At 46.6% G+C, this 24,395-nt stretch overlaps 1 protein-coding gene across 1 annotated transcript in view; it reads left to right on the forward strand.

The window, feature by feature from the left end:
- LOC119463710 (protein CIP2A) overlaps positions 1 to 24,395 on the forward strand; it is a 55,624-nt gene that overhangs the window by 10,439 nt on the left and 20,790 nt on the right. Inside the window, exons 4-11 of the mRNA XM_037724536.2 lie at positions 1,645 to 1,738; positions 4,265 to 4,387; positions 6,199 to 6,338; positions 11,797 to 11,875; positions 15,256 to 15,432; positions 15,848 to 16,004; positions 19,511 to 19,634; positions 23,397 to 23,496. Of these exons, the coding sequence (XP_037580464.1) occupies positions 1,645 to 1,738; positions 4,265 to 4,387; positions 6,199 to 6,338; positions 11,797 to 11,875; positions 15,256 to 15,432; positions 15,848 to 16,004; positions 19,511 to 19,634; positions 23,397 to 23,496 (994 nt within the window). The remainder of the gene's footprint in view (positions 1 to 1,644; positions 1,739 to 4,264; positions 4,388 to 6,198; positions 6,339 to 11,796; positions 11,876 to 15,255; positions 15,433 to 15,847; positions 16,005 to 19,510; positions 19,635 to 23,396; positions 23,497 to 24,395) is intronic.

Raw genomic sequence — 24,395 nt, forward strand, 5'->3', positions numbered from 1 at the left:
TGCCACTTGACCAAGAGCAGCTGCAGCAGCGACTCTAGTGCTCCATCTTGGCTCGGTTTCTCAATGGCTTCTTTTGCATTTTGCACAAAAAAAAAACCATAGCACCATCTGTCAGGCGCTGTTTTATTAACCGATGGCAGTAAAGGGTGACGATGGCGTATGCAACGTAATCGCTCCCTGCTTAAGGGTGGGCAATTTGAACGATGCTAAAGGTATGCAGGACCCTTCAGTCTGGTTTTTTTCTTAAACTAAGTCTTTTCTTGGCGCGAAACAAGTGCTGCTAGGTTTCTGAAGGGGTATTTTAACAGTCCACGTTGACTTAGTATTTGCTTTTAGTGCCCCCTTAAAGGGCCCCTAAACCATCCAGAGGCTGAAATTTAGTTGTAGACTCGTGCACAACTGCAACACCACAACGAACACATAGCTGTGAGAATTTTTCGAAATTTTTATTCTTTGTGTACAATTATTGCGAAGAGAGATAAGAAAATATTGAGGCTTGTGAGCGTCGATAATTCATTTCGAAGCGCCGTCCGCTTTAGCTTTGAAGGGAACCAAAAAGGCCTAGCGACGATATCTGTGCCGTCGAGCAATCAGCGGTGGTGCGGCTGCCACACAAATGAGTCCTGGTCTCGTCCTCTCTACGTACGGCAAGGAAATCTCGCCGTTCGCGAGCAAAACCGCTGGCGAACGGCGAATGGCAAACGGCGTGCGGTGAGTTACTGTGCCGGTAACGTGGACGGTGGACTCGGCGCTTCTCGGCTACCCACTGTTGCTGCCGTGCCGGCCCGTCCTCATGCGAAGCGTGCTGCTATAGACCTTGTGTTGCGCGCACGTCTAGAAAGGCAAACACTGTCGCACTCTGTTCGCGCAGCTAATCAGACCGGTAAGCATGACTGTTTTGGGTGGAACGCGAGCGATTTGGCACTTGCGTTGCGGGCTGTAATTACCGATTCGCAAGGGAGCACAAGCGAGCAACATGACGAGGAAGAGCAGGGAGCACGCGTTCCTGCTAGCAGACAAACCAGAAGTTGTAGTACTTTTTTTGACCAATGGGCGTCGTAACCACTGTTGACATCGCCAGATGCACCCTGCTGACATCGTGACGACCGCTGGGGATACTGGAAAGGCCAGGAGAGGAGGACGGCGTTGTTTTTTTTTATTTTGTGGCGTGCCCGCGGCGCGTAGCGCTGCAGTGTTTGGCATCGTTGATCGTGACTGCATTCTGAACTCGATACGCGTGTGTATTTGAATTGTTCAAGAAATATCCGAGGTGGTTTAGGGGCCCTTTAAGTGCTTGGAAACGGCACAAGAACACGCACGTTGACACAAACAGCCAGGTGGGCCCATAGGCAAGTGAAAGGACACATAAAGGGCAATATTTAAGCATCTAATTATCACATGTGTTCTGGGCAATGTGGCACTAACGTAGATTCCCACATTGCATAAGATCCGCATAATTTTACACTGACCGAACAGGATCGTCCCACGTTACAAACCAGGGTACAACACTGATGGCGCAGTTTTGATCTGTATAATGCTATCTTGTTTTTTTTCTTCACTTCCTTGTCACATTTATTATGTAGTACTGCACAGTGCAAGTGTATGCCTGGGCCCCTGCGTAATTCTTTGCTTCAAACATTGCAGGGACTCGGGGGACCATGAGCTGTTCCTGCCATGCCTGGAACTTCTCAACCACCTTTCGTGGAGCACGTTGGCACAGCAGTACATGAAGATAATGGTGGGTACACTTCAGTCTAGTACATAGTCGTACCTTGTTAAAGTGAAGTTATCGTACTTATTCAGTTATAAAACAAGGGTGCAATGGGGGGGGAGGGGGCAAGAAAAAATGAGTATGCACACCAGTATAAGGCGATACAGAGTAGTCGATGGACTATCGAGACTCGGCGGGGATAGCCAGAAATACTGAATTACTAACACAGCCACAATGAAAGTGGCGACCATGAAATGGAGGGGGAGGGGCACTTCAACACAGTGCCGGTTATATGCGAATTTTGCCTTTGGGTGTGGCTTCACGGCACCACGCAAGCACTGCTATAAAGCCATATTGTAAGGCAAAATTTGCATATAAGGCGGGGGTGACTTTGAGGCTAAAAAATCTGGGGAAAAATCTTGCCTTATATTCTAATAAATACGGTACATTCTATAAATATGGTAATGCATGTATGTGCTGATATCAGCGAAAGAAAAAGTTGTGATCAAAACTATGCCAAAGAAACGCAAGCTTAATGTCTTTGACAGGCCATCCAAGGGTCTCCTTTTAATTTTGATGGCTCGTCAGCAGCTTTACAAGGGCACCTTGCATCATTGTTAACATGCAACCGTACAGTGTGCGAGATTGCACAGTATCTGCTTGCCGGCTGCTGGTCGATCAAGCAAAGCTCTCGAGCAAAATGTGTTCACACGTCCAGAATTTAATCGTTCAAGTTGCTGTTGCCGAATTTTTGGCATTTCTGCTACCAGAATACATATTTTGTACTGCCGAGCGGACAAATATTGCTTTGCTTAGACACGATTAGACATTTTTTGCACAGCATCGGTTACGCCCACAGTCAGCTTGGCTGTAAAACAACAAAGCCAAGTGGACTCGCCCTCCCACTGCGTTCAGTTGGCTTTTTGGCAGAGCACAGGCAGTGTTCTACATTCTGCTGCCGACATGAGCATTGTATGCACACTAGCGCTCCCACTGAGTGGCTGCGTGAAAATTGTTGGGACACAATGGTCTGAGTGGACTGAGAACACTCTGCTAAAGCTGCCTATTGTCTCGGATGTTACATTTTTTGTTAGTTTAGCAGAATCATCATCATCATGATCTCCCTGTTATGTGCACTGCCGGACGAATGCCTCTGCTATCGATCTCCAATTACCCCTGTCTTGTGCTAGCTGATTCCAAGTTGTGCCTGCAGATTTCCTAATTTCATCACACCACCTAATTCTCTGGCATCGTCGACTGTGCTTCCCTTGTCACCCATTCTATAATTCGAATAGACCACCGGTTATCTGCCCTATGCATTACATATCCTGCCCAGCTCCACTTCTCCAATTAATCTAGTTAAAATGAGAACTGTATAAAAGGGCACCTATATATATATGTACGTAGTGCATTTACAGTGGCACGGCATTCTGTAAGACTGTTTTTGTGTCTTTGCGGCTGAGAAGAGGTTGATTATTATGGGAGGAAATATAGGTCAAAGCTTTGCGAGAAAGCCTCGTGTAACTGTACAGCATTCTAACAACTTCAGAAGAAAAATTCGGCATGTACGGCTACTTTGTAATTGCTACGCAGTAATTGCTTAACAAGGTTTATTTATTCGACAAACTTCAATTTGACGAGTAGGGATGTAACAAATTATTGGATATAGCTAAGTAAATAGCAACGCAAATAAAGTTTCTTGCCAATGTCAGTGTGTCGCAAATTAAACAAGTTCAACCTCGATCTAAGGAAGTCTGTAAAATCTGCTATTTGCATCGCAGCTATGATGCCCAGAAGGGGCGAACACTGATATCCTTAAAGATGGTGATTGGCAGATTACTGTTGTCAGTGTAAACATCAGGGGCAATATTCTTGGGTGATCACTTTCGTGTGACTGGGCACTGGATGCATCGGAGTATAAGGCTGACAGCCTTGCCAAGCTCTCTACCTTCTTGCTGGGCCAGGAATGCTGTCGCGCAAAATCTTGTGAAAGTTATGTCCCAGAAAGTGACAACATGGGAGGCATACTTGCACCCGTGTTATCAATATAGTCTGTGACAGCCTTAGAATAGAGCGGCAAAAACATTGCTGTCTCACGCGGAGAATTAGTATGAATGCGACAGATAATTAATTTTGCTCATATCTGTGACGCTATAGCAGCAGTAAACTTTTAAATATAATTAAACTTTGTTATGACAAAGTTGTATCCACCATAGATACTTGTGTTATAACCGTTTTGCACAAATTCATTCAATGCCGATCGACGAGAAAGCTTTGGATTTACTTACATTGTATGTGCGTTCATTATGTCGAGGTTTGATTGTAGGGGCCAATGTTTTGGATGGAGCCACCTAGGGCACCAGCAAAGTGTTTTTTTTTTTTTGGTCGGAGCTTTTTGTACGGAATTCATACATTATTACTGAGTACTGTTGCACTTGGTTTTGTGGCCTCTATTAATTGTTAGTGCAAATGCCGCTGAGGATTGGAGTGTCCTGAATGTCTGAGGTGACCGATTACCAACTGCTTTCACATGCTTTTTTTTTTTCCACGCAGCCGCAGCTACCAGAGTTGTGCAAGTCGTTAGTTCCAAAGACCACATATGACAACAGTTGTGTGGTTATGCACACGCTGGCCATTTTTGCTAACCTCTCCCTCGACCAGTTCATCAGCAACAAGGTACTCTTCATTACACCTAGTCGACTGCGTGAAACGATGTGTACCTTATTTACCCGATTCTGCATTTATGTATTTGTGGCTTCAAATTGGACAATATTGTGCACCCAATTCTAATTTGTACATTTTATAATGAACAAAATATAGCATGCCACTGGGTTTGGCGCTCGGGGTGAAACCTGCAGAGCTTACCTTCGCAGAATGGAAATTTGTCCACACTTATTGTCTGGTGTTTTAAATCTCGTGGTTCTGTCTGTGGACCATTGCGTGTCGTACTCAACGCAGTTTGCTGTGTTTGATACTCTCCATTACTTGAATCATTCCACAATCCTTGCAAAATGGTATAGTGGCCTAAGCTAACCGCACTGCCTGTTCAACCAGGTTGAATGGCTGTGTTCATTTTAGAGTGCACAGTGCCTCGAACGAGTGTTGTATCGCATTATAAGTCATTCAGGCTTGAGACAAGCCCAAGAGGAGAAAAAAGGAAATTTGTAATGTTCAGATGCAGCCGAACCTTGTCTATATGTTCTGGAATAATGAAGAAAAAATCCCACTAACCATAACAGGGTACGATCCGAAATACAAAAAAATCTGACTCTACCTCTAGTTGAGATCTACGTAATGCGAAGCCTCGTGCGAATTGTACACGTGGCACAAGACGTGCGTCGAGCTGGCGGTGCTTTGGTTGCCCGAGACACGTTTTGTTGTTCTCCTATTGCATAGTGTTCTAAGACGGCAACAGGAAACCGAAATGAAATCGAGCTGGTAGACGACGCTGGATTCCGCCGACGCATAACGTGAAGCTCGCATTGTGCCGCCTGCAGCAGGGAACGGCGGCGCATTTGTATTATTGCCTACTAAAAGTGCAGTATGCTATCAGTGGCACTACGTCCCACACGGTGTAAAACAGATAGGGGCAGATGCTTATCTGAATAGGTTTGGCGGCAATAGCTGTGAATGCGGCATGCGAAGGCCTGGGAGATTTGCTGGTACCGGAACAAGGAACCGAGTGCGTGCCGGTGTTTTCGCATGAGACTGGGGTGTTTGGTCCAAAACGGGGTGTTTGGGGTATTGCGTAATTCAGGTATTACGTTACGTCTTCTTCGATTGATCAAATGCCATGGTGACAGTGTCATTATCACACCGATTGCTATCACGAGTGGCAACAGGCTTAGCCATGGCCTATCAGTGAATGCCTCATTATTGCGATAGCAATTATATGGACACTCCAAAGCAGATTTCTGCCGTCGCTGTGAGGTTCCGTATGACGTCAATGGAGATGAAATCGTCGCCGCGCGCCGCCGAATGCTATATGTGCGAGTGAAAGGGCGCGAGGGATGCGCGCTTTCACGGGGAGTGAACCCACGGCGGAGAACAAACGCGCGTTCTGCGCCGTGCTCCCTTAAGGGCTGCAGAAGTAGGCGTCCCTTTCCTCCTTTACAATCGCCATATATGTAGAGCAAACGCGCCTTCTTACGACACGCGAAAGGCCGTGGGGGGGGGGAGGCAACGTTAAGCAGCGGCACCAAGTGCCTATTTATATCGGAGGCTCCGGCAACAGTAACCAACGCCGCACGCATTTTGTGCGTACGCGGGCAAAACGCCGACGGCGTCGACAACAGTTCTGCGTGTTGCCGGTGCTACTATCATTACTCCGTATAGCTCTCTACAAATTTGCTATCGCAATTGGTGCTTCGCCTTTCAGGTGAAACTGCGACAACTTTTTGTAAGAGCTCTGTTGAATTGAGAGCTTTCACCTCAGCAAGATGATTTTGTTTTTTATGTGTGATTAATATTGTCTTGTTCTTTGCCAGATGTTCAGCCAGTCGATCAAGCAGACACTTCAGGTTCTCCTCTGCACGGTTGTGTCAAACAACATTGAGGCCAGGAGGATCGCCACTGACATTCTGGAGGATGTGTTGAACAATCGGGAGCGCAGAGTATGCGTGCTGAAGTGAGTCCATTTGCAAAAAATTGCATGTCTGAAAAGTGCGGAAGAACAATTAGAGACACTGGAGAGCAATGCTAAATAGTTTCAGACTGATAGTGTTTTAGAACTTTTTTTCCTTCCCCCCCCCCCCCTTCTTTTTTTTTCACTGAAAGCCCAGCGGATTTCGCTGGACAGTAGACTTCCGTTAATTCGGCACCAACTGAAATGCCCCAGCCAGCGACTGTACATTTTCGTGGACCATACTTTTGTTACTTCACTCCTAAATTTGACCTTCGCTGAATAAATTCAAGTAGACCGTTCAACACGGTCTACTTGAATGCCTGACCCCTGTGGTGACCGCAACGGCGACCCCTTTAGTTGCAGTGTCTGTCTCGGTGGAGCTTAGTGGACAGAGAATACGTTGAACACACCTCACCTCCCATCAAAAACGCCTATTTTCTGCCTGCCCTAAGAAGATTTTAAAGTGTAAACGGTAGCTAACAATGAATAATTACGGTAATTATGCAATCCTAGCACGTGCCACTTTGTTTTCCAAGATTTGGCTGACAATGGCGTGCTCATTGCAGTCAGATACGAAACCAAAACTGCATTTGCAACAACAGCTATGCCAGTCATTGACATCACAAGATGGTAACAGATTAAGTTCTAGCATGGCACAACGGCGACAACATGCCGCTTTCAGTCTTCAATTACAAAGGCTCATTCACTGAGCTTCTCTCACTGAGCTCATTCACATACTGACTCAAGTGAGGACTGTTTCGAATGATTTTTACTAGGGCCGTGCAAAAACCGAATAAGTAGAACCCCGCTGTTATGTTCCCGGGTGCTGCGTTTTCCCGGCTGTTACGTCGTTTTCGGCCGGTCCCAGCACAGCTCCCATAGAACCCAATGCATTGGTAACCCCGCTGTTACGTCGCAACTGTGGGACCGTTACCGCATCATACGTTGCGAACTGCCACACCGCGCCGGCCCGAGCGGCAATTTGACTTTTCATGTCACTTGGCTTGGTTGCTTGACGATGGCATTGGCCGCCCAAAGTGCTGGGGGCGACATTTATTACGTATTTTCGGTTTCCGCCAGCAAAAGTATGGCCTTTGACATCCGCTTTTGCTATCTAAAGATGATGTCTATGACACGTTGCGGCCCTAAAATTAGTTTTGGCTCGTAGATGTTCCGTATAAAGTCCAAGGGCAATAACGCTGTCGCCGCGCGCCATATGCTTTCTTTCGCGCGCGAGACGCAGTCGTCGGCTCTCCTCGCACGCTTTCACTCGCACATACAGCATACATTTCACTCGCACATACAGCATACGTTTCACTCGCACATACAGCATACGTTTCACTCGCACATACAGCATACGTTTCACTCGCACATACAGCATACGTTTCACTCGCGCATACAGCATACGTTTCACGCCATACAGCAAGCGTTCACTCGCGCGCGAAAGAATAAGCAGGGAGGAAGCGCGTTTCTGTTGCGCTCGCGCACCAGCAGCAGGGGGGGCGGTAGCGGGCAGCGTTGTGCTCTGGCATCAGTCTTGAAACGATCGCGTGGGGGCATTCTACAGCATAGGTGCGTCGGCGGCTCGTGGCTTTGTGCGTGCTGCGTTCTCACTCAGTTTGGGTTGAAGCGATAGCAACAGCATACGAAGGTCACTTCGCTCGCTTCGCATACAGCGCTTACTGCGCGTTTCACTCGCGCATACAGCATACGTTTCACTCGCGCATACAGCATACGTTTCACTCGCGCATACAGCATACGTTTCACTCGCGCATACAGCATACGTTTCACTCGCGCATACAGCATACGTTTCACTCGCGCATACAGCATACGTTTCACTCGCGCATACAGCATACGTTTCACTCGCGCATACAGCATACGTTTCACTCGCGCATACAGCATACGTTTCACTCGCGCATACAGCATACGTTTCACTCGCGCATACAGCATACGTTTCACTCGCGCATACAGCATACGTTTCACTCGCGCATACAGCATACGTTTCACTCGCGCTACAGCATACGTTTCACTAGCGCATACAGCATACGTTTCACTCGCGCATACAGCATACGTTTCACTCGCGCATACAGCATACGTTTCACTCGCGCATACAGCATACGTTTCACTCTCGCATACAGCATACGTTTCACTCTCGCATACAGCATACGTTTCACTCTCGCATACAGCATACGTTTCACTCGCGCATACAGCATACGTTTCACTCACGCATACAGCATACGTCGCCGCGCGCCTCCTTCCGTTGCGCTCAAGGCACCAGCGAGGGAGGGAGGGGGGGGGGTTTGCTTTCCGGTTTTTCTCCAAAATACAGAAGGGCTATCCCAACTTTACAGCAAGTGGGTTATTGTAAGGCCAATCTGCGCGACAAACTAAAGGACTGCGCATCAAGTGACTAAATCACCGTCCACACTGTTTCATTGTCAGATTCGGCATTATTTGTCCCCGGTCACTCTGAAATGTCAAACCTTGTTCAGCCTGTCGCACCTCGTTCATCCACCGTCCGCACACATGCATGCAACCTGCCATGACGCTTTCGTGCCCGCCGTGTAAATCCAAAGCAGTGAACGCGAAAGCATGGCTGGCTTCCCTTTGTACCGCCAATGTGAAGATATTGTCCATACAGCGTGGAACCGTATCTTTTGTTGCCGACTCAAATTCGGCTAAAGATTTTTTTTTTTCAAGTTCACTTTCTCGGATTGCCCGATAATTGGGAAGATTTGTGGCCCCTTCCATGTCAGGTGACTGTACTTAATTGCATAAAAGATCACATCAATATAACGAAATTTCAATTGGTAGGCTTCTGTTAATTCAACTCCGGTTAACTAAGTTGTTTGCTGAATATATTTCTATAGGCCCAAATTTCGTTATTTCGATCTCTAAATTGGTCTTCGCCAGATAATTCGAACTTAAGTTGTTTGAACTTCACCGCATAACACGGCTGTATTGTGGTGAAGCATACCGAAGTTATTACGGAGAAGTTTGTTGAGAATGGAAGGGGGCCGCTGTCACGGAGCACAGTACACAATTCTTTATACAGGTGTGCACGCGCAATCTGCGGTCGCAGTATGGGCACCTAGATGCCTAATAAGCATACTAGCAGCCGTTCAGGGCTGTTTCTGGCTGTGGCGATTTGAGCCCTCGTTTCGCGCGCGCGCGCGCCATGAGTGTCTCGTATAGGAGAGTATTAACGGGGCCTAGTACACGTTGCTTAATTATACGCCCGCTTATGCGCCGTGCATCGAAAAGCGGAGAAACAACCATCTACGTCTTGGGGGAAAGCTGGCGAAAAGGAAGGCAGTACGGTGAAAGAAATCCAAAAGTCGAGGGTGCTCGTACTGTAACGGGAGATGGCGCATGTGCGTGTGAAAATTGAGGAACATTTGCTGGTGTCTCGTGAAAGTTGCACTTTTTCTCACTTGGTATGCTTCACCACATAACATCTATTGTGGCGAAGCTACCTTTAAAGGCAAATACTGCCATGTAAATCAGCGGCATGTTTCGGAGTTCTTTTCTACCTTTTGTTTAATTCGACCCGCCAGATAATTTGAGTACTCTTGTTGACCCAGTCAGAATTGAATTAATGCAAGTTGACTCTATAACGCAGCAACCGAACACCGTCCGAGGAGTCCAAGCGCTACGCTGAGCCTTGCTATCACTGTCGGTGCTTATCCCTCCGGGCAAAACTGCTTTTTTTTTTACCAAAGTGAACTCTACACAAACTTTGTATTTCAAGTTTGTGAATGGGATAACGTATCTGGGACAAAATTTCATATTTGCAAAGGCATTTTTCTTTGATATTTAGGTATGAATTGGAAATTTTCCTATTCAAACGCCCTTAGGGGAATCTTACGCTGTGCGTTGTCGCCTACTTTAGGGTCTGAGGACAACCTAACCAACAACTGAACTAGTACAGTCAAACCTCGATATAACGGAGTTGTACTTGCAGCGAAAAACTTCCTTACATCGAGGTTTCGTTAATTCAATAGAACTGAGATGGGGACGGACGGGTAATGGCAGCTCGCCGGTCACAGTGTACGGCGCTCGCCATGCAGGAAAGCCAACTTCTGGGGTAGTTTTCCGCTGCTTGAAGTTCGACATATCGATAGCGGCTGCTATTCTTGTTCTATGTAACCGTAATTTTTGCTATATGTTCACATTGTAACATTACGGTGTGCAAAAATGTTCGATATACAGGATAATTCGATGTTAACGGGTTCGATATAGTCAGGTTCGACTGTACAGCAATAAATACTTCATGCTGTGATATTTTTTTCGGACTTTTTTTTTTATTGAGCAACATGGTTATTAGAGCTATGTGCTTTAAAAGCAATACTATTGTGGAATTTTAATATTGTTATAAATGGACTACACTGTGTCATTCTATAATGCCCCTTTAACCCATTGCGGTCCATTGTCGGGCAGGGCCTGACAACGCAACACGGCCGTAGCGGTCCGCCGTCAAGCACCACCCAACGGGGGTTCGGGGGTTAAATTCGCGGTTTTTCTCACTGTGATTCATGCGCATTCTTTGCATACATGATGCGCCATCTCTTGAGGGATAAAGAAACTTTATTTGTTGAAGTTTACTGTTTTTTGCACTAGGGTGCAGCACAATGTTCAGCACGGCTTCTGAATACCAGAGCGTTTTCATTTGCGTGTGGTTCGCTGAGAAGCATGACCACTTTTTCAACGTGTGCGTTTTACAGTGGTGCATTTAGTGAAAGCTTCTAGAGGTTTCCATTGTCAATAGCTTTATTTTGAGGCGTACACAGCTGCAGAATCATGGTGATAAAGAACACTCCTGCAGTACCGCCGCAACCTCATCCAACAGCTGGTGGTGACGTGAGGGCTAGAGCCAAAAAGCGGGGCCCGTCTGCGCGGAAGGAGTGCGAGGAAAGGCTAGATAGGAGGAGCCATTTCATCTACAAGCTCCCAGGTTGAAGCAGCAAGGACTGTGCTGTTTGTAGTGATCGAAAAACAAACGGAGGCAGGAGGGAAACTGTTTTTCGGCAAAACTGTGTAGTAACAACCCAGGCCTGCGCCCAGGAGAATGCTTTGAGCGGTATCGCACGCTTCTCAAATATCGGTAGAGGAGTTGCCTGCAGAATGCAAGAGAAAAAATAAATATCCTCCGAGTTTTTCTTCCAGTTTGTGGTTTTCTTCGTGGCGCCACAAGCTGGCAGAATAGTTTCAAACTAGGACAGCTGGAAAGGGGGTAAAAGTTTCGGACCGCAAAGGGTGAATCATAGCCCGAGTACCCAGGCATGAATTTGGCTTAGTTGATTGCTTACACTCAAATTTTACTTTTTTTAACGTTCGATAAAGGTTTGTACAAGAGGTACGAGAGCGCACTGGGCTACATTCTTCAAGTTGGTGTTGGCAATTGTTATTGCATTTTGCTGTCTTTGGCCGCCATGCTTCTACTTTTCTTTCTTTTTGTCAGGTACCACAAAATGATGGTCTCGTGTGCCTCGAAGGTGGCTGAGAAGCAAGTACAAAGGGAACCTGAGGACTTGCGAGCGGTAAGGCCACATTATTTAACCTAGTTTTTGATCGTGTAGGCCATGGGTTCTCAAAGTGGGTTCCGCGGAACCTACGGGTTCCGCAGGCCCCTGCTCGGGGATCCGCGAGCCACTGATAAATTTTCCCTGGTCCCGCTCTCGACAAGTGTCTAAAACAGCGAACACGAGGTGCGCTTGATCGAAAGAACCTCCATTACCCATGCCCGAGTGTCAAAAAGCACATCACAGTGCGTAACAGCAACGCGCGAACTGCGCAATAAATACGCAAGCAGCTTTTAGCCACCCAACCTCTGAGAACGGGCAGCGCGCCTAAGCTTTCACACTTGAATCTCGGAGGCCGTAGCTTACCACCATGCGCGTTTCTCGTATTTGTAGATAGGGTCGGTGCCGATAGTGTGCGCACTGACGTATACGTTGGAGGAAAAAAAAATGCGCGGAGCGCCGCAAATGCGCGCCGCAGAAGAGCAAGAATGGCGTAGCGTCCAACCGAAACGAATCGGCGTAGTCCGCATCGCCGTGGTCCTCAGCGGCGATCGTAAGCGGCACGTGACTGACAGCAACGCCAAAGCGCTTCGTGCCTAACCTTTAAAGCCTTTATTCTTGCGTTTATCGCCGCGCGCAACACCGCGTTGGCGGCTAGCCGCGTGCCTCCGTAAGTACGTAGTCGCTATCTCTAATCGCGTCGATAACCACCGCAGTTTCGTCCGCCGCGGTTGCGGCAAATAGTAGTTTCGTTTTCACTCGATGCGCGCGTCGGCTGCGTGCCTTCGCAACTGTGCAGTCGCCTCCCATGGCAGCGTCGATAGCGACCGGCTGCAGTTTCGTCCGCACTTCTTGCAGCGAACGGTAGTTTCGTTTTGACTTTGTGCGTGCGTCAGCCGCCTGCCTTCTGAACCGTAAAGTCGCCGTCCATGATCGTCGATAGCGGCCGCGGTTTCGTTCGCAGCGGTTGCGGCAAGCAGTAGTTTCGCTTTGATTCAGTGCAAAGCTGTCGAAGATAAAAAGCACCAGCTACATCGCGATGGACGGACAATTTGTTGGCGAGCAGCTGAGTGGCGAAAAAATAATCGAGATGTGCGCCCGTTGGTGTGCAAAGCGCGTCTCAGATGAAAACTCGCGCCGCGAAGGATGTCGCGAGGCCTTCGCCGCTGCTAGCGCTAATCAGTCATGAGATGAAGAGAATTTCAGCTTCCGCACTGGTCTTGTGCTAAATAGAAACAAGATTTGACGATTCATTGAGTAAATAGAAGCGTGATGACATAGTGAAGTATTTGTTTATTGTTTTCTTGATACCCTCGATAACTCGACATTCGGTTAAATCGGGGGGGGGGGTTCCTTGGCACTTTATGGAGCTTAGCAGGGTTCCGTGGGATGACTGTACTTGAGAACCCCTGGTGTAGGCTGTTGGAAATTTTTGCATAAACTGATTTTTTTTTTCTGCGCTTTTAATTTTTTGATTACAGCCAAAAGGCAGAGCTCTAAAATTGGGTATGTGTACCCTAGAAGCTCATTCATATATTTTGGAAAAAATAAGAACATCCAGAAAAACGTACAAACTGAAGTCACTAAAGAACGTCAGTTTCGCCCAGAAGGTGGAGCATGGATAGCGATAAGAATATTAGACTAAAGTTGAACTCTGCAATAATGGAATCGGCTAGTAAAGCAAAAAAAAAAATTCGCTTTCACGAGAATTGTGCTGTTGGCAAATGAGGCAACACAGATGGGGAACGCACTGAAATACAGTAGAACCCCACTGATACGTTCTTCACAGGACCATAAAAAAAGACGTAACAGCCGGGATATGCAAGAGCTGAGAAATAGGAAAAATTGAGACGTGAGAGTGTTGAACTGCACACAATATTTTAATTCTTGTGTAAAAAAAGAAAAGTTTCGCCCAAAAGCCGAAGCATCGATTGCGATAGCAAATTAGTAGACAGCTATACAATGTAAGGATAATAGTTTTATCGTCCGTATAAACTTGTAAACATTCGCTCACTAACTGAATTAACAAGCACGGTGTCAGCGCCCACAGGCAAACATGAACACATCACACTCCATGAGAGCGGACACGTGCTGTCAAATGCTGGTGTGAGGAAGCGCCGCTGCAGCGGTGAGTGAAGTGACCTTCGTGCTGTTGGCTATCACTTGAATGCAAACTGAGTGCCGAGAACACACGGCACACCCAAAGCTACGAGCTGCCGACGCTCCTACACTGCCTAGACTCTGCCCCCCCACACAGATCGCTCAAGATATGGCCCGTGCGCCGCCGCGCACTACGCAGTTAAAGCTTGAGTACAATGCCACTCGGTATCCCTCCCTCGCCGGTGCCTCGAGTCCACGGAAGGTGCGCTCCCTCCCTGCTTTTCTTTCTTGCGTGCGCAAGATTTACACGCAGTCGTCGGCTCCCCTCGCACGCTTTCACTCGCACGAACAGCATACGGCGCATGGTGACGGCGTTATCGCCGTTGGACTTTATACAGAACATCTATGCACCAAAACTAATTTTAGTGCCACAACGCATCATAGACGTCATCTTTAGATAGCAAATGCGGATCTCAAAGGCCATACTTTTGCTGGCAGAAACCAAAAATACACGTCATAAATGTCGCCCCCGGCACTTTGGGCGGCTAATGCCATCGTCAAGCCAAGTGACACGAAAAGTCAATGGCTGCTCGGGCCGGCGCGGGGTCGCAGTTCGCAATGTATGATGTGGAACGGTCCCACAGTTGCGACACATCAGCGAGGTTACTAATGCATTGGGTTCTATAGGAACTGTGCCGGAACCGGCCGAAAACGACGCAAGAGCCGCGAAAACGCAGCACCTGAGAACGTAACAATGGAGTTCTACTGTACGAACGTTCACTGTGAAAATTTCATTCGCTTACTTTGGCGAGCTTTGGTTGAAGCTATCCAGCACTGCATTGCCGACAGCACAGTGCCCCCCGTGTGTTGGTCAGCCAGTGCTTGACTCTGCACTGGATGTGTCGGCATCTATGAGCACCTGGCGACAGAGCACCGAGACGTTTGCTCCACCTGCTATTACAAATTTAACGTGCAAGTTTAAGGTGTTTTATGACATTTCTATAGATGGTACTACAGGTACGCGATGTCCATTTTTGCACGAGTCGTTTCTTCAGAGACGGGGGAACGGCAGTCAAAGACAAGTGGCAGTCAAAGGTTTAAAGAAACTATTGCAGAGCCCCTTTAAATGGCATTGTTGAGTCATGCTCAGACTGGAAAATCGTGCAATTGGACATCAACACACACAAAATAGAGCAGTTTTGCTTGTTTTTCCAAGAAGGCAATGCAACTCTCTTGAATTAGTGACCTCTTCCTCTGATTCGAAACTTGCATTTCTTTTTCATTTCATTCGCATCAAGACCATCAATCTTCTTGTGGTCATCTTATCGGTCCCCGAGCTTCTGGAAGAATATGTTGCTCGAACGCCCAGCACAATTGAACCACTGCTGTTTCTTCTCATTGCTGCTGTTGAGGAAAACGTTGGCTCCCTTGACGTGGTACACACGAGCATCAAGTTGGTCACGTTGCTCACCAAGGTTTGTGGCATGATCTGTGCTCTTTTACACCTTTACGGCCTTATGGTCATACTCGCTGCCCTGACATTACGATTACCTTATGCTCAATGTCTACACATTAATTTCCTACCTTTTGTGTGAAGCAGTTGCACGGATTGAGATAATTCGCTCATGAGGGCATGTAAAGGGAACTAAATTTCCAGAAAGTTGATCTGTTTGTTGTCATCCAATATGCAGACGGTTAAACCTCAATGTTTTAAAGTTGTTAAAATTCGTATTTTACTTCATTATATTAAAATTTTGTTGCATTGAAGTTCGACCTTTCGTTCGAAAAGTAGACATTAACCTATTTTTCTTGCATGGAAGGGGCCATAAGAAATGCCTGAATAATCGAGCTGTATTTTTGACCTGTCACTGGTCATACTTCCTGTTGCAGGATATGTGCGCCCAGAACCTGCTTGTCGCCCACAACGCACCCGTGTCGGGATTCCTGAAGGCCGTGACGGTAGTCCTGGTAGCCCTGCAGGACAAGGAGGTTGACGGCCTGTACTTTGCCCCGGAAATGTGCTTGGCCAGCCTTCAGCTGTTTCGCGGTGAGGGCCAGGGGTGGGTTTAGGGTCGGTCTAACGAAGAGGTGGAAGGAACATTTTTTTTTCGTAAAGCTGTACAAGAATTACACAGCGGTTTTCATGCAGCAGTGGCAACATGTAGCAGTGTCGTCGATATCAAATGTCGGTCAGAGCACGGCCTCCATGGCAGCTCTGAAGCTTCTGTATGACCAGGCCATAGAAACACGCAGCCTGCTTAAGTTTTGCCAAGCGAATACTTTTTGCTCTTTTGCTTGTTTAGGTGGTGGTCGGTGCTATTTTGACGGTCGCGGCCGATACAACAGCTCCGATGCAAAGGGCACCTGCTCTTGGGCACAATTGTCACCGAACGCCGACTGTTGTATGGCTCTTTGGGACACATGTGCTGTTGCTCAGGTGCTTTGTAGGTGCCTGAAGGTTTAAATGCTGTGCTGGAGCACTCGGCAAGGACAGTTCTCCCCTTCTCTCGCCACCCTCTCCCTCTTAGCTGTTGCTTGAGAGGGCTTTGGTGACCAGGGAGGAGGATGGCAGTCTCGTTCCATCCCGGTACCCGCATCGCTGGAGACAACACGCATATTTGTCGACTGGACTTAGGTGTATAGCCACCTACACTACTGCTACACATGTTCTGGTTAACAGCTCTGTGCTAGGTATACAGTATTACACAATGAAAAAGCACACTTTAAAGCGCATCATTCTATTAATACTAGGAGGAATAGCCTTCTAGAAGCATTTGGCCATTCACTTATATTGATAACCATCATCGATAGTTTCAGCAATATTGTTTTGGGTGTTCAAATTTGAATCTCTGCATAATGAAGTCAATCTAATGTTTCTTGAAGATACGAATACAGTAAAACCTCGTTATTACATAGTTTGCGTGTAACATGGTTCAGGTACGCATCAAGTGATATGCAATCGAACCCACTTATAACGATCCCAAATATAATGATCTATCGGTTACAACGACCACATTTCAGTGCATTTACTGTTTTCCAACCCTGCCTATCGAAACTGCTTCCAGATATAACGAACTTTTTTTAACATCGCCGTACTGTTAAACGAACGCTTCGAAGCTGGTTGCGGTATAAAGAGGGTGCATGCAAAGTATCAAAATGCAGAAGCGCAACCAAACTGGGCGCACGACAGCACGCGCCCTGCTTCGTCCAACCGCAATGATGATATGGCCTTCAAGAGCGAGCGACCGCTGCGCGCGGATTTCGGAACCCGCAACAAGGTGACACTCTTTCAAGGCCTGTTTCAACGATTTGGAACGACCATCTATGCCCTTCCGATATGGGCACAATGGCCGCTCAAGCGTTCCTGTTGATGCAGCCCAAGTCGGCGAGAACGCTGCATCACGCGCTGCTGTCGCGCAATGTCGGAAAGGCTTGGTGGGTACTACGCCGTTATCAGGCGGTCACGGTTCGGTGGCACTTTGTTTACGCGTTGCTGATACCGGTTCGCGGGGACATGTTGACTTTCGAACACTACGTTCTTTTGTTGTTGTTTTTTTGCCCGAAGCAACATAGATAACGTAATGTTGCGGTTCATGTGGCTGACGCACAGTCGTAATGCCGAAACCATGATGTCCGAGACTTTCGCAGAATGGCAGAATGCTGCAGTAGTTTCCGAAGTTTACGCTCCGGGCCAACTAGAACACTTCGCTCTCTTGTGCAGAATAGTCATGTCCCGCTGGTAGTAAAATATATCGTAAGCTCTCAAATGGTGAATGGCAGCTGCGCTTGCAGTTCTGAAATGTACGATGCCGCATTTCATTCTTTAGAAGGACATTGCTAATGCAAGTTTGCAGCTAGGTACAGGAATGCACCGGGAACGAAAATGACACAAAATCTGGTTTTCGGACCAAAGTACTGCCGAATTGTAACTGCTGATGCCAGCTTCAATGCAGTTAATATTTTTGCGATTTTTTAAGGGCGGGTCGGATACGAACTGCGGATATAACGACCACTTTTCACAGAACTATCGAGTTCTACTGCACTAATTAACTGACAATGGCAGATGAGTGGCTATAAAGTTACCGGCCTAATCAATGTCTTAATTCTCACTCAAACACACAGACAAGTTTTATTTGCACAGGCAGCAAAAAAAACTTTCACTTGCCACCGTAGTGGCCTTGCAGCAACGACGCAAGGCCACAAGCCAGTTTCTCTGTTAGTCCCCACTTCTCTGTGAACGCCCTCATGAAGGGTCAACGCACTAGCTGTGTCGGATAGGGAAGGGCCATCATCCATGTCATCTATATGACGACGTAGACGCACTAGAAGTTAAGGAAGCAGGAAACGCATCATGGCTACCATGTTTCGTCGTTGTTGGTGGTGAGTGTAGTCCAGGAAAGTTCTGTGCACCGCAATTTCACTATCTATGCTGTGCACGCACGACCTTTCAGATTCCACGCTTGTACACGCTGAAAAATTAAGTACAATCAATGTTCGATTTTTCAGACTCTCTAGGGACCACGGAAACGTCCGAAAGATCGGGCAGTTCAAAAATATGACTGCATGTCTTTTACTGCCCTCAAGGGCGCAAATCGCCACAGGCATGTCCGAAATAACTCTGAAGGCCTTCCAGTGCACTCATTAGGCGTGTCGGTGCTCGTACTGTGATAGGAGACGGCGGGTGCACGCATGTATAATTAAGGAATACATACAACGTCCCATGATATTAGCACCGTCCCACTCATGATATGCTTCACCGAATAACATTGCTGTATTGTGGCGAAGCTGACTTTTGGGAACCGGCATATGCAACGCACCGTGTTTTTCGAGCTTCAAAGCCATTGGCGAGGATTACAAAGGCGGTGTCGGCGCCATTGCTAACAGCAGCGAGTTGGTTTAATGAAAAACATGCCACCCAACAGCAAAAGTTGCTAGCGAACGCGCAGTAGCTAGGACCCAGCGTTGCTGCTGTGATCGCCGGATCTGCGTGCGAAAGTGCCGGTTCAAGGCGGCGAGATAATCAAAACGGTGGCAGTGGTGGCTTCGATTAATGCTGTTTCGGATCTGCGGTCATAGCAAAAAGTACGGAAAATTGGACGGCAAAAGTTTTTTGCATCCGAAATTTCGGGCGTTATGCATTGACTCAATGGGGTACGTGGCAGTGCCGCGAAGGCATCCGCATTACGGGGCATGTCTGAAAGATCAGGCGTCCGGAAAATCGGTCCTTGACTGTAAATACTACGCACTAACCATTTGGCATGCATTAAGTGAAGAGGTCGGCCAGTACATTGGATTTAATGGCAACACGGTGGGGAATTCATCGCGACTATATTTAAACCGGAATGGCCTCTTAAGCGGGTACATAACGAGGTTTTACTATGTATGTTTACAATGAATATTGGAGGTAATGAAGGTACTTCCATGTCCGATGCAGCTTCATAATAACGAGTCAAATCTCGTTATAGCCAGATTTGACTGGAGTTAACAAGCTTGTAATAATTCAAGCCTAGATAATGGGAAACGCCCGGCATTCTTTTCTTTTATTGTACCCAGCCCTGACTGACTCTGGTATCTGTGGTGAGACCATCATCAAGCAGTGCCTCACAGTGGAACACATCAGGGCCCTCCTGAAGCCTTACCTCGCAAAGGACCCTCAATGCATTCAAGATGCATGCATGTGAGTCTTCAATCCAGGTTTTAATGCGTTAGCATTCATAAGGTACTTCACGCACTCTGCTATAGTTATCTATGTATCTAACCGTTTTTCTGCCTACCTGGGTCACTGGGTCGTTCTTGGTAGAAATTGGTAGGGCATCGGGCTTGTGTGCTTATCGGGATCCAGATAACTAAGTGTTCCAACAATGAAAAAAATTTTCTAGCTTTTGCATCTTAACTGCCACTTGGTACCTATTCCCAAAATTATGCTAGAATAAGTGTTGAAACCTTTAGCTAGAAGGCAGCACCAAACAAATGAGATAGATGCGCCCCCTTGCTACTGAGAAGCGCTCTTGCACGCGTATTGTAGTGGGATGCATACGAGGTCTGTTAGAAAAGTATCTTGCCCTATTCTTTTTATTTTTTTTTTGCGAACACTTGATAGATATGAAAATAGCGCGCTTGCATCGGCCCACCTTGAACCTTTGTGCACATGCACAAATTTTTTCCCACCTGCCGATAGCATCAGTCGCTGGGACGCAGCATTTGAGTTAGGTAGTGCGCAGTCCTGTCGTCGGTTTCTTTATTGTAAGGAAAATGACAGAGCGACTGGAGCAGTGCTACTGCATCAAATTTTGCCAGAAACTGCGCGACAGCCAAGTGGAAACCATTCGGAAGATTCGGACGGCTTTTGGTGACGATGCTGTGAGCAGCACACAAATTAAGGAGTGGTACAACCGGTTTAAAGACGGCCTTATATCGGTGGAGAGCGAGCCATGCTCCGGTCGGCCATCCACATGCCGAAATGACCAGGTCATTGCAGAAGTGAACGCTGAGGTGATGCGGGACAGTCGTGTAACTATCGGAGAAATTGCGGAAGAGGTGGGCATCAGCACTTTTTTGCACATTCAATTATGATCGAAGATTTGGAATTTCTCAGGCTTTTGCCGTACATTCGTGAGGTTTAGTCATTGTTCAGGAATCTCCCGGGCAAATTGTGAGAGTTGGCAGGTATATCATGAATGAATGAATCGGTCAATCATTTCTGAGCTGTGTAGTTTAGTACCTAATTTAGTTTATTGAACAAAGTCTGGTATTTCTTTCGCTTTTCTCCTTAGTAGTTTTTTCTTCCATACAGTAAAACCTCTTACTGAATCAATCGTCAAATCCTGTTTCCTTTTTGCACAAAAGCAGTGCGGAACTCTTTATGAGGGGGTAACTAGCGTATACTAGTTACTTTATGAGGCATGAATTGCAATTTATTTATTGTAGATGACGAGTTTGCAAGGCACGTCGACTTAGAGCGAATAGCATCAATTTCAGAATATACGCCATCATACTTGTGGTAAAAATGCAGTGTTCCACTTTTTTTTGTTTTTTTTTTTTTCTCAGTACCTCCTTTTATGCATTGAACCACAAAAGTAACTTGATCGCCAAGGCATTTCGTCACCCGCTCTGGGAGTGCATATCTCAAGAGTTAAAACGGGTGTCCTGAGAATTCTTTCAAAGTGTATATGTCTTGCGAACTCACCGTCTGCCATTTGTACATTGCAATATGTACCGTAAAGTAAATTAATTGAAGTTGCCGTATTTATTCTATCATAAGACGGTCATAATTGTAAGGCGAGGGTGCAATTGGGGGTACCCAAGAAAAATAACGAGTATGCACAGCAATATAAGGCGATGCAGAGTAGCTGACGGATTATCGGGACTCGGCAGGGATCGCCTGAAATACTGAATCACTAACACAGCCAAAATGCGAAGTGGTGACCATGAAATAGAGGGCAGAGGGGTGCTCAAGCACACAGAGTGCGGGTTATATGTGAATTTTGCCTTTAGGTGTAGCTTCATGGCAGTACAAATTTCTCCGTATAGTGTGGCTTGACGGCACCATGGCGCACGCTACTGTAAAGCCACATTGTGAGGTGAAATTGGCGCTGCTGTGAAGCCACACCTAAAGCCAAAATTCGTGTCTGACAATTCTGGGGAAAAAACCTTGCCTTATATTTGAATAAATACAGTGATTAGTGAAGTTTCGATAATTGGTTCATTATGCATTTCTATTTATCGCATAAGTAATCTCTGCTTCTGAGTAATCCAGCTCAAGGACTAGAATTGTGCTATCTGCCAGAGACTTGTTTTTTAAATTCTGTATAGTAGATTAAAAAAAATACACCCGTCATTTTGTCGATCCTGTTGTGGTAGAACTAATGTAAGTAGGCTGTATAAAAACAGAAACTTGATATACTTACTAGACTATAATGCACCCTCAATTGTAACGCACACCCTGATTTTCTTATTTCAGAAATAAAAAAATGCAATAACCTTGATCTTTTCCTCGCCAGATTTTCATGTTAATAGAGAGAAACAGACTCGTTCTCGCTTGCAAAAAGAAGCGTATTGCATCGGAGCCAGAGTATAAACAAGTTACCACTCGTCGCTGTCCGAGGCTTCCTTATCGCTACTTGCGGACAAGTTTGTTGCAATGAAGGAGAAAGCTACGGAGGCAAAGTGCGTCCAAGTGAGAGCATTCCTGAAAATTCTCATCTGCGCCGGTTTTAGCTGGGGGAAAAGGAAACATACACATCTTATTTACAACAGCAAAATAAGACAATATACCACTGAGTGGTAAATTTAATCTGTTTTTCTGCTTTTCTCTTGCATGTTCTGGCATGTGCGAAACCATCGCACATTGAAGCTACGCATATTCGGTATCTGCTCTCAGAAAGCAAAAGCTCTGTAGAGCACAAAAGGAAAAACGACCGACACGTAAGCTGCAGGGCTGATCACTGGAGCCTACGCCTCACCACCATCTTTATTTCCTTTGTTGTTAAAGTGAGTGCCTCCCGGCATCGTAGCAGGTGCGGGTGCTACAGCTGTCAAATGCTGCCGGACTGCTTGGCGTAGTAACACCGTGTGGAAGCTCCTCCCCTCTAGCTTCCCCTTCATTGCCGCGCAAAGTTGTCTGCGAGTATAGTAGCTGCCCGGCGCATGTCACCATGTCCACCTTTCAAAACTGGGGTATTTGGACACCACCTATTGCAGGTTTGTTTTCGTACTCGAATCTAACGCACATGTGATATTTTATTTAATTTTTCCAGAAGGAAAGTGGGCTAGACATCAGTAATTGTGGTACTACTTAATCTTAGATTTCATATTCAAAGCTTGTGCATTATATCTGCCGAGCGTATCAAACGTGTACTTGCTCAGCAGGGAAATCTGCTGCATGCTTTCTGCAACGTCTCGAAGAGACGGACATTCTTCCGCGCCCCCTTCATTCACACGGACAGCATGGATTTCGAGGGACATCAGTGCTGCCAGACAAACTCGGCTTAAGCAAGTGGGGTGGTGTTAGCACTGCCACACAGGATCAAGCACTCTTCAGCCTGCAACCAGCTTATCAGCTGATGCAGGCAGCATGTTGATTTAATTTTTGTGGCTTTCGAGTCTAGCATGCCGTCGTCATTCCGTGGTCTGATCAGCCGCTGTGGGCTACAGGGTGCTGAATGAAGACAAACAGTACTGCCGAAGTTTCCACACATGCGGGAACAAATCCCCACTAAATCCGGCTACTCTGACACTCTCTGCTTGGATGGCACAGGTGGTTTCCGGTGACCGAGCAAGCCATCCAGTCTCCGTGCAGATGTAGTTCGTTAGAGCAAGCGCCTCGCTAGGCATGACATGCATATCATGTAATGCGCTCTCTGTGGGGCAAACGGTTGGAATTCTCTGCTGTGTGAATGCCTTCAGCTTCTCACTTGTGGTTCACGCTTTTTCACCCCAGCCACAAACAGGTGGAGGTTGTGACGACATGCCTGGACTTCCTTCGGCAGCTCACGACCAAGCTTGAGAATGCCGAGGAGTGCCTCCAGCAGCTGCTTCAGGTAAGGGCAATGCATGCATTTGTTTGCATACCCGCGAACTCTCCCAAATTTCCCTTTACTGTTTAGTGTTTACGAATTTGGGCTTGTACGTTTTTACTAATGTTGCATTAAGTTTTACAAAGGGTTCGGAAAAGAGTTTCGCTTGTCACTCTCCGACTCATTAGAAGTCCGATGGTGAAAGTACGCCAGAGGGGTACTTGCTTTGAGCAAGTTTATACAAATTCCTGAAACGGGTGAAATCGGCTACAGCAAATTCACTTTATAAAAGTCGCTGCAATATAAAAACATTGTACAGATTTTTAGTCTTTGCTTTTGAAAGTTTGATGCTGTTTGTGTCTTGTTTCTAAAGGTAAACCAGCATTAATAAAGTGCTTGCAAAAGACTTAATCCCACAAAAGACGTGCTGAGGGCAAGCTTCATGGAAAGATGCATCCTATTTCGCTTTCCCCCTCAGTCTTGCGTCCACAAAAATTGGCAGGTACGTGTTTGTGACTTTGTACAGCTGCAGCTCAATACACTCGAACCTTCATGTAACAATGTAGGTCTAAAATTTCATAGGCCATGCCTTATTTCAATGAGTACTCTTACTGCTGGAAGAAAACTGAGAAAATGCAAGATCAGAGACTATTGTTTTCGGTTGTAGTTGAAGATATGTGTTCTGCTGGCAAAAAAAAAAAGCAGTCAAATACTAGGAGAGATCAACTTGAAATAGCACAGTCTGGACGCACATGCTCGCTTTAGGTATTAGCTTAGAATGGCTAGCCCGCTGCTGGTGATCTCGTGTGATTATATTGGTTGCATATAAACAATGATGAAAAGCGCATTTGTAATTTACTGCTATTCATACTTGTGTCGGCATGGCAAGCTGCAGTTAGTCCCTTAAAACGTGCAAGAGAATC

Source organism: Dermacentor silvarum, chromosome 9 (assembly GCF_013339745.2).
Source record: "Dermacentor silvarum isolate Dsil-2018 chromosome 9, BIME_Dsil_1.4, whole genome shotgun sequence".
In the NCBI taxonomy this organism is placed as follows: Eukaryota; Metazoa; Arthropoda; class Arachnida; order Ixodida; family Ixodidae; genus Dermacentor; species Dermacentor silvarum.